The 14,064-nt window shown below is 36.5% G+C and overlaps 1 protein-coding gene across 1 annotated transcript in view; it reads left to right on the forward strand.

The window, feature by feature from the left end:
- LOC130078833 (fibrinogen C domain-containing protein 1-like) overlaps nucleotides 1-14,064 on the forward strand; it is a 120,554-nt gene that overhangs the window by 40,748 nt on the left and 65,742 nt on the right. Inside the window, exon 2 of the mRNA XM_056244530.1 lies at nucleotides 6,493-6,576. Within this exon, the coding sequence (XP_056100505.1) occupies nucleotides 6,493-6,576 (84 nt within the window). The remainder of the gene's footprint in view (nucleotides 1-6,492; nucleotides 6,577-14,064) is intronic.

A 14,064-nucleotide genomic window follows, 5' to 3' on the forward strand; every position in this document is an offset into this window, starting at 1 on the left:
GAGAGCAAGGCTTTGTGTGTTTTCCCTTGACTGTGTTTTCTATACCAAAAGACTTTGTGCTTTTATGCTGGAAGTTGGGGATTATATATTTGGTGTCAAGTGTTTTGAGCCAGTTTAGTCATGTAATTGGATTTTAGGGCTTTTCTGTATTTTATTTGATACAGCAGTTTTGAAGCCACAGTAAGTGTGAGGAGAATATAGAGGCGGCATAGGAAAATTACCTGAGTCATACTTGAACACGGGTCACATGCACAGGCTCAAACAGGTCACCAGGTCATGTCTACAACAAATGAAACCCTGTTTGAACCTCAAAACAAATCTTTTTTTCAGACATTGAATGACATCGTCTGTCCAAACAATTGCTTTGGATATTTTTGGCAAAAATTAGTTCTAAGCAAAAGTTTATGTAAATGTATAATTCCTTTCCATCTCAGAATTTAGGGGTTAGTTCACCCAAAAATGGAAGTTGTCATCATAAACAAAGAGACAAAATAACAAAGGCGTAGCTTGATAACGCAGTGAAAGAGCATGGAATCATGGGAGTTGTCATCTTCACCTCCACATCGGATAGAGAGCAATCCGACAGGACTCAAGCAGAAATCATGTTCATGGATGAGCCAATGTATTAAAGTTTTATTAATGTTACTGTGGTATATAGCAGGGTGAGGCCGAGAGCCGTGGGAGCGGAACAAGGCTGGTGGAGCGAATGTTAATGAGAGACACCTGTGCGACACACCTGTCTCAAGTCCCATGGAGGAGCTCCAGAAGAATTTAAAAAGGAATTATGACAGTGAAGGGCGAGATATCAGGCCTGGGACATTTTGCGTTGCTGTTTTTATTATGTTTATATGCCGCAGTTGGCCGCTGCCACTCCTTTCATTTTGTTGTGTATGTTGATTTTACAATTAAAGTTGCGTTTAACGTCTGCCTCCTTATTCCCTGAACATTGTTAGAGTTACATACAGGTCGCTTTATTTGACAAATTAAAATTGTGGGGTTACGCAGCGCTGTTTTACTTCGTCAAAACAATCATACTAAAAATACATTTGAGTGTGTTGAAAGTTTAGTTATAACATTTCTCTGTGCGTTCGCTCGGTGGCCGATATGAGACACTTGTTGCACATTGCAATATGCTAGATCGATATTAGAATATCATAAGCTTCATGACTTATGTTGCTAAATGCTAAAGCCATGCAGGTAATTTTAAAATATATTGTATGGTGGAGAAAATGTTTTACAATCTGTTGATTACAAATTCTTTAGATTAAGCCAGAATTAGGCCTTAGTTCTATTAGGGAATTTGAGTAGCTTTTATAAACATGCCTTAGAAAAAAAACATTACTGATGTGCTTGAGACAAACAATGCAACTAACATATTTTAAGATGTGTCAGTGCAAGTTGCTTTCAGTTACAGTTTTTCTCAATTGTTTACACACAATTTCTGGTACTTGAGACACAATGACCACAACATGTAACTCATTCACCAACCCCCTGAACCAATTCTGCTAAACTACAAGCACAATTCCTGCTTTACACTCAAATTGCAGTTCTAAAACACACTTTTTTTCAAAACACTACACACAATTCTCTGCTTTTGGCACCATTTTCATGCAGAAAATCTCTTGTTTTCACAAGGAACACACTGCCATTCAAATATGCACACTGACTCGTCACAAGGACAAACACATGTCACACAGTTTTACAATTAGCAATCAGAGCTTTAGCATAAAAGACCGAAACAGAAGAGGGGATGCAGCATAGTTTTTTTTTTTAGTTTTTTTACTGTAACTGTATACAGTACATTTTTCTGTTGTTTTGTATGTAGACCACTGTATGTGCAACTTTGTGTTGGTTGGGATGTACACTGTGTACATTGTTTTTGTGCGGAAAATAAAATATATTTGTTACCGTGTATTTGTGTGTTCTGAATATAAAAACAATATTCTCAAATATTTTATAACACACTTATGTATGTACTGTCTGTAGTAAGTGTAACACTGAACAAAACAAAGGCCTAAGTCATTATTATGAATGGAAAAGAAGTGTTTTCCATTCATCACAGTGTTTTACATTGAGCACATCAGTGTTCAACTGGTTCTTATGTCTATTCATATGATGGTTTGTGTGTGTCATTTGAAAACAAAATACCATTTTGAGAAGAAATAACTTTGTTTTGAATGTAAAGTTTAATTTTGCAGGAGAATTGAGGGGTTTTGCCCATTCTGTGTGTGTTTTTTGATTTGTGTGTAGAGTTCTGAGAGTATGAGGCATGCTTTCAGAAAATGTGTGTAAACAATTGAGAAAAACTGTAAGACAGTTCAAACAAGCATTTTAGTCTGGGACTATCTTAAGCCTTGTTTGTGAAACCGGGGTATAATACATTAAAGTGTATTTAGTGGTTTCTACTAATGTAAAACCGGAAATTGAATGTAAGGTGGATATGACGTCATTAATTTAAGTACACAAGTCAACAAAATCTGTAACATTTCTATATTATGTGATATGATTGTTAATAATATGAAAGGATTGCTGCAAGCTCATTGAAAATGGTGTCCTAGCTTTCTACAATTTCTACATAGTATTTAACTATCTGTTAGTTTATGTCTAGCAGGGGAAATCTCGAGTCAATATTCAGTTGTGGCTGCAATCCAAATCAGTTTATCAATCTCAAGGATAATGTCTGAACTTGTGAAACTATCATTAGTGTTAACTGTCTTCTTTATAACCGTTAACTAGACATGATTATATGATTAGCATGAACACATTTGGCTGGAAAGCAGGTGTCTTTGTCTCTCAGTTCAGCTCGGGATCACCTGTCATTCAATGATTGCCACAGAAATCAGCCCACAGTGGATTCAAGATAACACCGCTAACCACAATTTTGAAACCACATCAAGCGATCATTATTTGAACCATAATTTTTGACAGAAAATGGATCTCACACACAAATTCCTTTTTCTCCCACTGTGTTCATGGTGTTCACAGTTTGTCAATAGTTTCTTACATATTTCCAATAACAGTGTCTTGTATGGATAGTGCCCTGCATTGATCCAAAATACACAGGCTTTTGAATAGAGGCCCATTGAGTATGTCTCTATAATGGAGTGAAGCTTCTGTTTTTCTTCCAAAGTAAATAAATCTTATTGAGTGCAAGAGAAAACCAGGACAATCCAGTTTACCCATTTATGCTTCAAGATGCCCCTAATTCTTCGCCTCAGATAGCATCAGATTCAGTTCACACATGCCTGTGGCCTCGGTTGCCCCCAGTGTCTCAGTGGTGGATCTTTTTGTGTGTGTTTGTGTATGCTGTCCTTGGCTCGCCCTTCTATCTCATATTTGTAATGGCCATCACTTCACACCCGATAGCATTTGGGGTGGATTAGAGTTGAAGGAGCACCCAACCGCACACATACTGCACATTTGTTTGTCAATCATGATGGAGACTTTCCATTGACTTCTGTTGTTTTCATACTAAGCTAATGATATTTGTATCCCCTTAACCTTAAAAAATAACCCTCACACAAATGTTTGTGCACGTTTAGAGTTTAATTAAAACATTATTTAGTATATTTAATAAGCGGTTTTCCTCATGTGGACTGTACAATGTAGATGATTTCAGGTTTTACTATTCTGCTGGGGTCCATGTAGGCAAAAACTTTCCGGTTGAGAGAGAATGGAGGAAGGAAGGGTAAGCCGGAGCAAATGAAATTGAGAAAAGAGATAGAAAGAGAAAGCAAGTGATAGAGAGTTCATCTTTGTGGTCAGATGGTATTGATTCTTAGGTTATTACATGCATTATTCACAGGAAACTCTCCTATGTATGAGTGGAGATATATACACGAGGAGCATTGGTTGAAAAATCCATTCGTCTTCCTCACCGTGGGATATCTGTGCAATGTGCAATTTTGTCTCTTTGTCATGGCCTTAGTTGAGATTGTTGGAAACCTCAAGGTGTCTATGACTATAAAACAACAATGATACTAAAGTAGTGAGATAGGTTACTGTACAGTAGTATTGAGTTTTTGAGTTTTTTTATGTGTGTGCCACATATGCAAACGATGGATATTGGATAGGGAGATGTGTTTTGTTGTCTGGAGATTTGACAGGCAGTTAGAAAGGAGAAGGGATGTTGGCAGTTTTATTTGAAAGACCAAAATGCGTTTTAATATACATGAAGTGTTACATTTTATACGATTGTGTGAACACAGCATGGCTGGGCATTTAAAATTCTTGATTGTGAATTTGAATTGAATTGGAATGGCAGGAAAGAATGAAAAAAGAGTAATTAATTAAGAGGAGCAGAATGCTATTAGAAGACATTCTGTCATAGCTTTTTGGTACATAACGGCTACCGTAGATGCAACACACATTTTCATTTGAAAACGCGAGGCGCTGGAGAGCACAATTCGTTTGAATGCAAAATACAATTTCACCGCTAGATGGGAGTAATTCTTACTTAATGTCCCTTTAAGAAACATTTCTTTTTATTATCAATCTGCTTAATATGTTTTGTGTAAACATATTCTTACTTTGATGAATATAAAGTTTAACTGAATATAATTTATTTGAAATAGAAATCTTTTTGATCAATGTTTAACCTCGCTGAATAGATCTTATTATATCACTATGGTAAAAATCAGATAGGCCTAGATTTGGTTTTTCAAGTGGAATTTAATGTGAGCCTGTATGGAAAATGAAATATAGGAAACCTCTGAAAAGCCAATCATTAGGCTGTTTTTGGTGGTACAGAGACAAAGCACAGATCTAATTTCTGCAGTTCAGTTGTTGCCGTGCAATCCTTTACTTTTAAAGCTGTAATACTTTAACACTGCGTAGTTGATTTAGTATTCGTAAACAAAAACCAACGATTTGCCCACCTGTTCCTGCCAGATAAACTTGCATGGTTGGTCAACAGATGATATTGTTCATAGACAGTTCTTACAAAATGAATGCCTATAATCTCGTCCTGTTTAGAAAAAAAAGAACCTGCCACTGAAAAATGCCTGCTTATGGATAGTGATTTTTACCACTGGGTGAAAACTGCACAAATATGAGCACCACAAACTCATAAAGTCTCATTGTTCCTTTCTGTTTCACAATTTGTTTTCTCTCTCTGTCTGTTTCTTTGTCTCTCTTACTGTTCGTATCAACTGAAACTAAGTTTTGGCTGTCAGAATGCTCTGTAGTCAGTATGGGTTGTCTAATCTCTTCAGGCTCTTCACCTGTTTGCTTTGTTTCAACGTTTCCTCTGTCTCTTTTTTTTTTCTTCCTCGCCCAGGTGACCGGCGTAATTCGAGGCTTATGATGTGTCTTAAACCAGGGAAAGAAAGTGTGTAAAGCTTCTAACTCTAAATTAGCTTAACAAGTAGTCAGCTTATGCAGACCTGGAACACTCTTGCTCTTTATCTCTCTCTTCATTACGGGCAGTATCCATGCATGTATCATGTGAAAGTTACAGGGTGTTTACTGTACATGGTTATGATAGGAGCAGAAAGATTGGATAACTGCACATGGTTAGTAAGCGATTTTATGACACTAGTCTCATGTTAACAGTTATAATGTCAAGTGGCTACACTTTTGAAATTGTGTATTTTTACATTTATTCTGGTGCAGTGCCTTGCTGTAAACAATATTTTGTGTTTTGACATGTTTGGGGTAATTTTGTTGAGTATAAAGTCACAACCAATTTTTCATCCAAATTGTGATGTATTTCAGTGAGAAAAATACAGATATTCAATGAGGTAATTTTTTTTTTTTTTTTTTATCCATTGCTTTAATCATAGCATGTTTCTCTAGGTGGCTGGATAGGAGGGATTGGAAAATAAGAAAGTCTAAAAAAAATTACCTTTTTTTTTTTTTTTTTAATGTTGGAATAACATACACCATTGAGTTGTTTGGTTGAACACACTGAATCTGTAAGAGTGATTGAAAAAAAAAGAGACCATCTGTGGATGGCATTAGAGAGCACTGACAGGCCTTCCTAATGTCTCAGTGATCTGATTTTGTTACCATATAGCGAAAAGCTAATGTAATATTGTTATTGCCTAGGACATAAAAAAGAAAATCTGATGAGATTGTTATGAAAGTGTATATGTGATCTTATGCGTTTTCAAGATAAGAGGAGCTATATTACTAAAAGGGCATTATTAGAGACACGCACACACACACACACACACACACACACACACACACACACACACACACACACACACACACACACACACACAGGTTTGTTTGAGTATAGGGAGAACATCTCATAGACTTCCATCTCATAAACCTAACCCTCATAGAATTCTGTGCACAACATTAGATTAAAAATACAACCTTGATTTGACTTCTGATTACAGAAGTCGGTTGTCATGATATTTCACTATATTATTGAATACATCTGGCCTTCACAAGTTTAGCCAAACCAGTACACACATACCAAATGCCAAATAAAAATATCACTTTATTTAGTTTTATGTTCGTTTGTTTGTTTGTTTGATGCAGACATTCTGTGAATGTGTGCCCAACTCCTCTCAGCTCAAACATCGCTGGTCAGACTCAAACACAGTCAGACAAACACCGCCCAAGGTAAGGGCTTCAATCTCTCACACCATTATAGATTATTAGTTCCTTGAACTACTGGAGCATATAAAGTGGGGTCTAAACGTCTGAGTCTACTTTACAAATCTGAATTTAAAAATTAGTTGGACATGAAAAAAAAAAAAAAACGTTTTAAACAAAGAAACATTATGACACTAATAACTAATAAAATAGTTTGCAATGCAAACTAAAACAATTGTTTTCGTCTTTTCGACCCCACTATCTTATATACATAATTAAAGTGATGCATAGGCTTGTTCTTCACAATTCAGCATCTCTTTCTCCTCAAAGGAATTTCCACTCTCTGGAATTCTATTCCCCAACACATTCGCGACCTTCAATCATTACATGATTTCAAACCCCACCTTTTTGCTTCTTGTGTCTCTGATCCATGACTTTATGATGAGTTTATTATCTTTTCAGTTTAATTATGTTACCTATTCAGTTTATCTGTATTGTTTCTTTGTCTACTGTCATGTTTATTTGTATCATATTGAAAAGCGACCTTGAGTTTGTAGAAAGGCGCTATATAAAATAAACGTATTATTATTATTATTATTATTAAAGGGAAACTTGTAGTTTCTGTCAGGTCAGGTCATTACTTGTCAGGTGTATGCTTTGGTTCTGTTCAGTTAGTAATCCCTCTTCGCCTTGCGCTTACAGTAGTGAGAAATAAATATAAAATGGAGGATTGAATCTTGCCTTCGGAAAATTGATGGGCTTAAGGAAAGGCTTTTACTATATTACACCTAGCGTTTCATATGTAAACCTTTCATGTCTGTCTTTAAGAATTGCATATTTGTGATTGTACTGATAAGCAGTCAGAAAATATAAGACTCTCACACACACACACACACACATTTGGCTTATACTCTGCATTTCATTATTCTTCCCTGTGTGTCAGCCCTCTTATATGGATTCATTTATGATCTCATATCTACTGAAGTTGCATTCTGAATATTTTATGCAAAACACTTTTTTTTTTTTTTCAGAAACACCCTTCATCTCTCTGGGCGTTAAAATTAAAATTCAAGTGAATACACCAATGTGTGGGACAAAACAGACATGTTGTTGGTGTTTGTGTTTAGAATAACACGTGTATGTGTCTGTGTGAGAGAGTTTTGGAAAAGGGACAATAAGAGAGAGAGAGAGAGAGAGAGAGAGAGAGAGAGAGAGAGAGAGAGAGAGAGAGAGAGAGAGAGAGAGAGAGAGAGAGAGAGAGAGAGAGAGAGAGAGAGAGAGAGAGAGAGAGAGAGAGAGAGAGAGAGAGAGAGAGAGAGAGAGAGACTCCGAGAGATAGTTGTTGCAATTTTCACTCAATAAAATACTAGAAGCAAAAATAGCTATCAATCTACTGAGGCTCAGCTGGAAAGAATCAACATGGAAAAGAAAACAGTCACGGTGATCTGCAGGGAAAATGGCTCATACTGTATAGTCCAACCATCAATACTGCTTTCAATCTTTTGAGAGTTTGTGGTATAAATCTGTTTTTAGCAGTTTTTCATAGATGAAACAGCTGTTCAAAAGGAAAGTGTCCAGGGGGCACTGAATTGAGTTCAATTGGATTACATGTAGAATTTAAGCGCATCAGTCACCAGTTAAATAAAATAACATTTGTCCTTTAGTATGAATAGTTGGCTTGAATAAATATGAAGACATCAATTAATTATGTTGGACCTGGAAAACATGAAATAATGTCCAATGTGTTATGTTGTCTTTTCATTCATGCTGGCATTTTAATTAGCTGGAAAATGAATTTAAATATGTTTCAATCAAATTTCCAATGCATGTAAATACATATGTATGTGTGTATGGAAGTAAAGTAATGCCAAATGTTTTTGAAACAAAAAGCCTGTTGAATTGTACTACTTGAACAAAATATGCATTGCATTAACCCTGCTTGTATTTTAATGCATTGTATTTTTAGGGCTTGCATTTTTATGGGCTGAAATTTAGCATGGTTGAATATTTAGGCAGTGAATATTTCAATTCAAAACATTTCAAAAGCATTTCCATTAGTAACATTTCAATAATCCATTTTCAGCTTTCATATTTCACTTCCAAAATATTCAAACTTATTAAAAATACAACCTATAATATTCAACAGGCTGTTTTCGGTCCATTTTATTTCACTTTCAAATTCGCTTCCACAAATTCAGTGGTTCAAATTCGACAGTAAATTCAACGTTTACATCCAGGAACTGGAAAAGCAGTCGATTACCGAGCATAATCCCCATCTGCTGTTAGTCGACCTCACCAGCAGGGGGTGCAAGCGAGTGATGTTGACGAAGACCGGAGCAACAGTTAGAGCAAGCCATTCATTCATTAAAAACGAATTTACAACAATGTAAGTTTATCTGTGATTATTATGACGTCTGTTTTATGTGAAATTCAGTGTCTTCACGATTACAGTGTCTTCTTTCTCTACCGTGAACGAGATTATAATGTTATTCCCCCGATGCGGATGTACAGGTCCAATGTTACATTTGAGTTTGACATATATTTCTATTGGTTGTTTAGTTGCGGTGATGTGTTGCATGCATTACTAGGGTTTCCCTCAATACGTCAGGATTCCCCTGCTGGACATATAAAAAGCTTAACGTAGCTTATGGACTAATACAGTGATATAAAAGACCAAACTCGCAGGCAAGCAGAAGGACTCAGAATATGACCTTAATGTGCAAAGTTTAATGCTGAGCGTTTCTCTGTGATACTGGCATAAATTTGGCTTGACATTGGACATTCGCACATTTAGGGACCGTCTCTAAAGTTACATACGACATTGGTATACACGTTTCTAACTTCAATAGCATTTGAAGAGAACGACTTACAGTCATAAAACCAACTGTAAAGTGTTCATGTAGGTGTCAGGCATAATGCGCAATTTATTCAAATAGATTGAAGCTTGCAATTGAAGTTAGAAACGTTTAGGCCTATAGGACTACCAATGTTACTTTAGAGACGGTCCCTAAATGTGTGAATGTCAAGCCAATTTTACATTTAGTCAGTGGTTAAATTGGGCCGGGGCTCTCCGGGGCTCAGCCCCGGCACATAAGCCTGCTCGTTTGCAGTCAGTTGCCTACTGGAAATTATGTCACATACAATTTGATGAAAGTGATGCTTTTGAAAACATATTTCTGACAATAAATGAAAGATTTTTGAAATGGCATGTCTATTTTGTCTCGGCGGAGCTGAGATGAGAACAATCGGAACACGGCCGTATTTTTGTTCAGCTGCTTAATCTCGTTGTCAGTCGAGCAATGGTGGTACGTAATGAAGTAAAAATACTTTGTTACTTTACTTAAGTATTTTTTTCGGGGATCTGTACTTTACTTGAGTATGTTTTATTTGCATCTACTTTCACTTTTACTCCACTACAATTTTAAAGACAAAGTTTACTTTTTACTCTGATACATTTCCCCATGCCCGCTCCAAATATTTATTACACTGCCTTTCCAAACCAATGAAAAACTTGTTTTTCTTTTGAAAAAAAGAACGCACAAGCTCTTTGCCAGCATACGCTCACATAGCAGTCAGTCAGTTCGCCATTGACCGCAGAAACCGGTGAAGCTGCAGCTCTCGCTGCCAGCAATGATCCCAAGATTTCCGACAGGGATCACCCATGGCCATATATCAATGATATGTTCGAATTCACTGAAGTGAATGGAGATTAATATCGGCTGAAATGTCTTCTTTGCCTGCCACGGGTGAATGAAATTTCAGCATTCAAAACTTTACCCTCAAATCTGATAAAACATATTGACGTTAATTGACGTTAAAGTCCTTAAAATAATGTTTTACCTTAAAATAATGTTTTCAAAATCGTTTCAGCGGATCAAGTCGTAACAGGCTGAAAGGCACTTCTGCATTTGCTTTGTGGTCCTATATCTGCTAAAACCACACTATATAAGTTTGCCAGATCGGGTCGCGTTTCTGCAGTTCGAATGAGACATAAGAACACTACAAATCTGACTTGCTTTACGGCAAGTGTTACAATTGGACATCATTTACTCTAAAGCCGGTGCTGGATAAACAGTGGATAAACAGCGAGCATGCGTGCGACAGTAGGATGCGGTATAGGCTAAATTATTTACGACAGCGGTAACGGACAATGCCGCTTCTAACCTGTAGGGGGACCGCAGAGGAAAAGTTCTTTAGTGTTGCTTTAATGTTACTATTGTTATCCAAGTGATTTCATATTGAAACGTGCCTTGTAAACAGCTAGCTAACAAATTCTTAATTGCAGTATCTAATCTTATCATTTGTTCAAATAAAACATTGCATATCACTCCCAAAACAATTGATCTGCTTAATTATTGATATTTACAGTTAATTTGAATATTTACTTTTTACTTTCGGTACTTAAGTACGTTTTAAATCGGATACTTTTGTACTTTTAATCAAGTGATGTTTGAATGGAGGACTTTCTACTTTTACTGGAGTAATTTTTTATTTAGGTATATATACTTTTACTCGAGTATTACTTTTGAGTACTTTTACCACCCCTGCAGTCGACCATGATTGCGCATCGCTCGCGCATGCGCATCTGACACGGATAAATGTACACACAGCAATAATGAATGGCCGTTTCTCAATATGCGTTCTTGTCTGTACTTGTGTTCTTGTGGACTTGTGAAACGTCATCAGTCACTGCCCAAGTACTGTTCCAATTCAAAGTTCACATCTAGCCAAGTCCAGTTCAAATCCCCGGATGTGTTCTTGATCCGCCCCGTTTACCGAGGATGCATCGAGAGGTGACTTGTGCGGACTTGAGACAGCCAGGTATCCCAGAATGCATCTCGCACCAATCAGCAAGCGTCAATAGCAGAGGAGAAAACCCGCGTAATATCAAAATACTACTGTTATTGTGTCATGAAATGTAATTTTAAGAGTGTTTCAGGCGAGAATGTGGTTGTTTAAAGCTCAAATCTGTGGTTTATTTATAAAGATAGCGCCTATTTGAAAAATGTCTCTGACGTTTTCGGAGTTGTGACATCCAGGCGTTCACCGCGGGTGTTCAACGCTCATCAACCCCGACTGGAACAGCTTTTCCTCGGCTAGTGCTTCTGACGTTTGCCGCTGGCTCTGATGTCTCTAGTCTAGTGGATAAACTTGACGTATAATTCGTCTTGTGTATAAGTCGATCTTTGGTCTCATTAAACTTTGTTCCTTGGCAAAAAAATCGTTTTGGCTGAGGGCAAAGTGAGGTTTCATAACTTTATATATTTAGGCTATTTAACTTTAACTTTGTAGCCTATTAGAGAGCTTACTTATGTTTGAATTGTTTGCCTTATTTATCATTGTAGATATAATTGATCATTAAAACTGACATTTAACAAAAAGAGACAGGATTGTGTAATTTTATTTTATATATAAAATATATATAAAATATATATATATATATATATATATATATATATATATATATATATATATATAGGCTATATATATATATATATATATATATATATAGCCTATATATATATATATATATATATATTTATATTTATTTTAACATTCTCTTCACTATATGTACAATAAAATTACACAACCCTGTCTCTGTTTGTTAAATGTCAATAAAAATAAATAATGTTTCATATTTTTAAAATGAAAACAAAAAGATCATGTTCATGTTATAAATATATGCAGTGAAGATAGTACGCGTTGCTTGAACCACATGGCCATTAGGCTACTATGTTTAAGATTTTTAAATGAAAAGAGGCAGGGTGGTGTTTTATAACATGTTTCGTTTTATTGTTGACGAAAAGAGGCAGAGTTGTAGCATATTTCGTTTTATTGTTGCCTAAAATATACATAAAGAGATAACCGGAGTAGCCAGAGGCGTGCTGAGTGACGCGATCAAGAACGCACGGTTCCATTTGCAGAATAACCGGACTTGCGTCCTCTCGTCCTCGGGAGTTCGTTCTCCTGAGTCGAACTTGGCAAGTCCGAACTACAAAGGACGCAAGTCCGAAGTTTGCGTACTTGGTATTGAGAAACGGCCAATGTTCCTGGGAGACCGTGGTTGCGCGGGATGTGGATGTTCCAGAAATGTCAAAAAAGTGCCCTGGCCTTAAATGACAAGGTAAGGAAAATAAGACTAAATCAAAATTAAATAACCAGGACTAGGTTGACCATGTGATTTTTCTCAGGAGTGTTTTGAGCATTTTACTTCAGATACCGGATTATCAGCAAACTGCCAAGAGAACTGCTAATTTAACGTTAGCTGGCTACTTAAAATAAACTAGCAATCTATTCAGTCAGCATATTTGTATTTGCAATTGCAGTTATTCGCGGAATTATCAACTTTACGTGGGTTGTGTAAGGCAACCACTGGAGCCAGAAATCAAAACTTTGCCTTTTTATGTGTGTGTGTGTGTGTGTGTGTGTGTTGTCGTAGTAAAGAGAGAGAATGGGAGAAGGAAGTTTGTATGAGGTGGACCTGGTCACCACAGACCCAAATCTTCTCAGCTGTTGCTACTGTCATATGCTGCACTGTCTCTCCATGTGGCACATTATGTTTGGCACATTGTATGGGTCACTCACTATATCATAACAAGGTAGGCCTAATACAACGTGTAATCAAGTGATGACTGATTAACAGTAATGTAAATGCTAAATGTCCTAATACCTGTTGCAAAGTAAATGCTCTTAACCTTGCAGTTTTTCACATATCATGTAATACTCAATTTCTCCATTTCTTTGCACAAAACTCTCCAGAAAGTGGTATTTAATGGTTTATTTTTCCAAAAAAAATTCCAGGGGGGGCATGCCCCCGGACCCCCCTAGGGAGAGCACCCCCACATAATAAATCCCAATTTAACCCCTGCATTTAGTCATTTAGCAGACGCTTTTATCCAAAGCGATTTACAGTTAAACTAACAATATAGAACAGCAATATGAAAGTGCTATGACCCTTCCCAGTTTAATCGTCAACATCACGCGCTTGCACCCACTGCTGGTGAGGTCGACTAACAGCAGATGGAGATTATGCTCGGTAATCGACTGCTTTTCCTGCAGTTCCTGGATGTCGACGTTGAATTTACTGTCGAATTTGAACCACTGAATTTGTGGAAGCGAATTTGAAAGCGAAATAAAATGGACCGAAAACCGCCTGTTGAATATTAGGTTGTATTTTTAATCAGTTTGAATATTTTGGAAGTGAAATATGAAAGGTGAAAATGGATTATGGAAATTTTACTAATGAAAATGTGTTTGAAATGTTTTGAATTGAAATATTCACTGCCTAAATATTCAACCATGCTAAATTTCAGCCCATAAAAATGCAAGCCCTAAAAATGCAATGCATTAAAAATACAAGCAGGGTTAATGCAATGCATATTTTTTTCAAGTAGTACAATTCAACAGGCTTTTTGTTTCAAAAACATTTGTCATTATTTTACTTCCATATGTGTGTGTGTGTACAGGTTTGGCTATACTTGTGTGGGCTAAATGTCCTCACTTGTAGTGAAATAT

The sequence above is a fragment of the Rhinichthys klamathensis genome, unplaced genomic scaffold (assembly GCF_029890125.1).
Source record: "Rhinichthys klamathensis goyatoka isolate OS25496 unplaced genomic scaffold, OSU_Roscu_1.1 h1tg001000l_1, whole genome shotgun sequence".
Classification (NCBI taxonomy): Eukaryota; Metazoa; Chordata; class Actinopteri; order Cypriniformes; family Leuciscidae; genus Rhinichthys; species Rhinichthys klamathensis.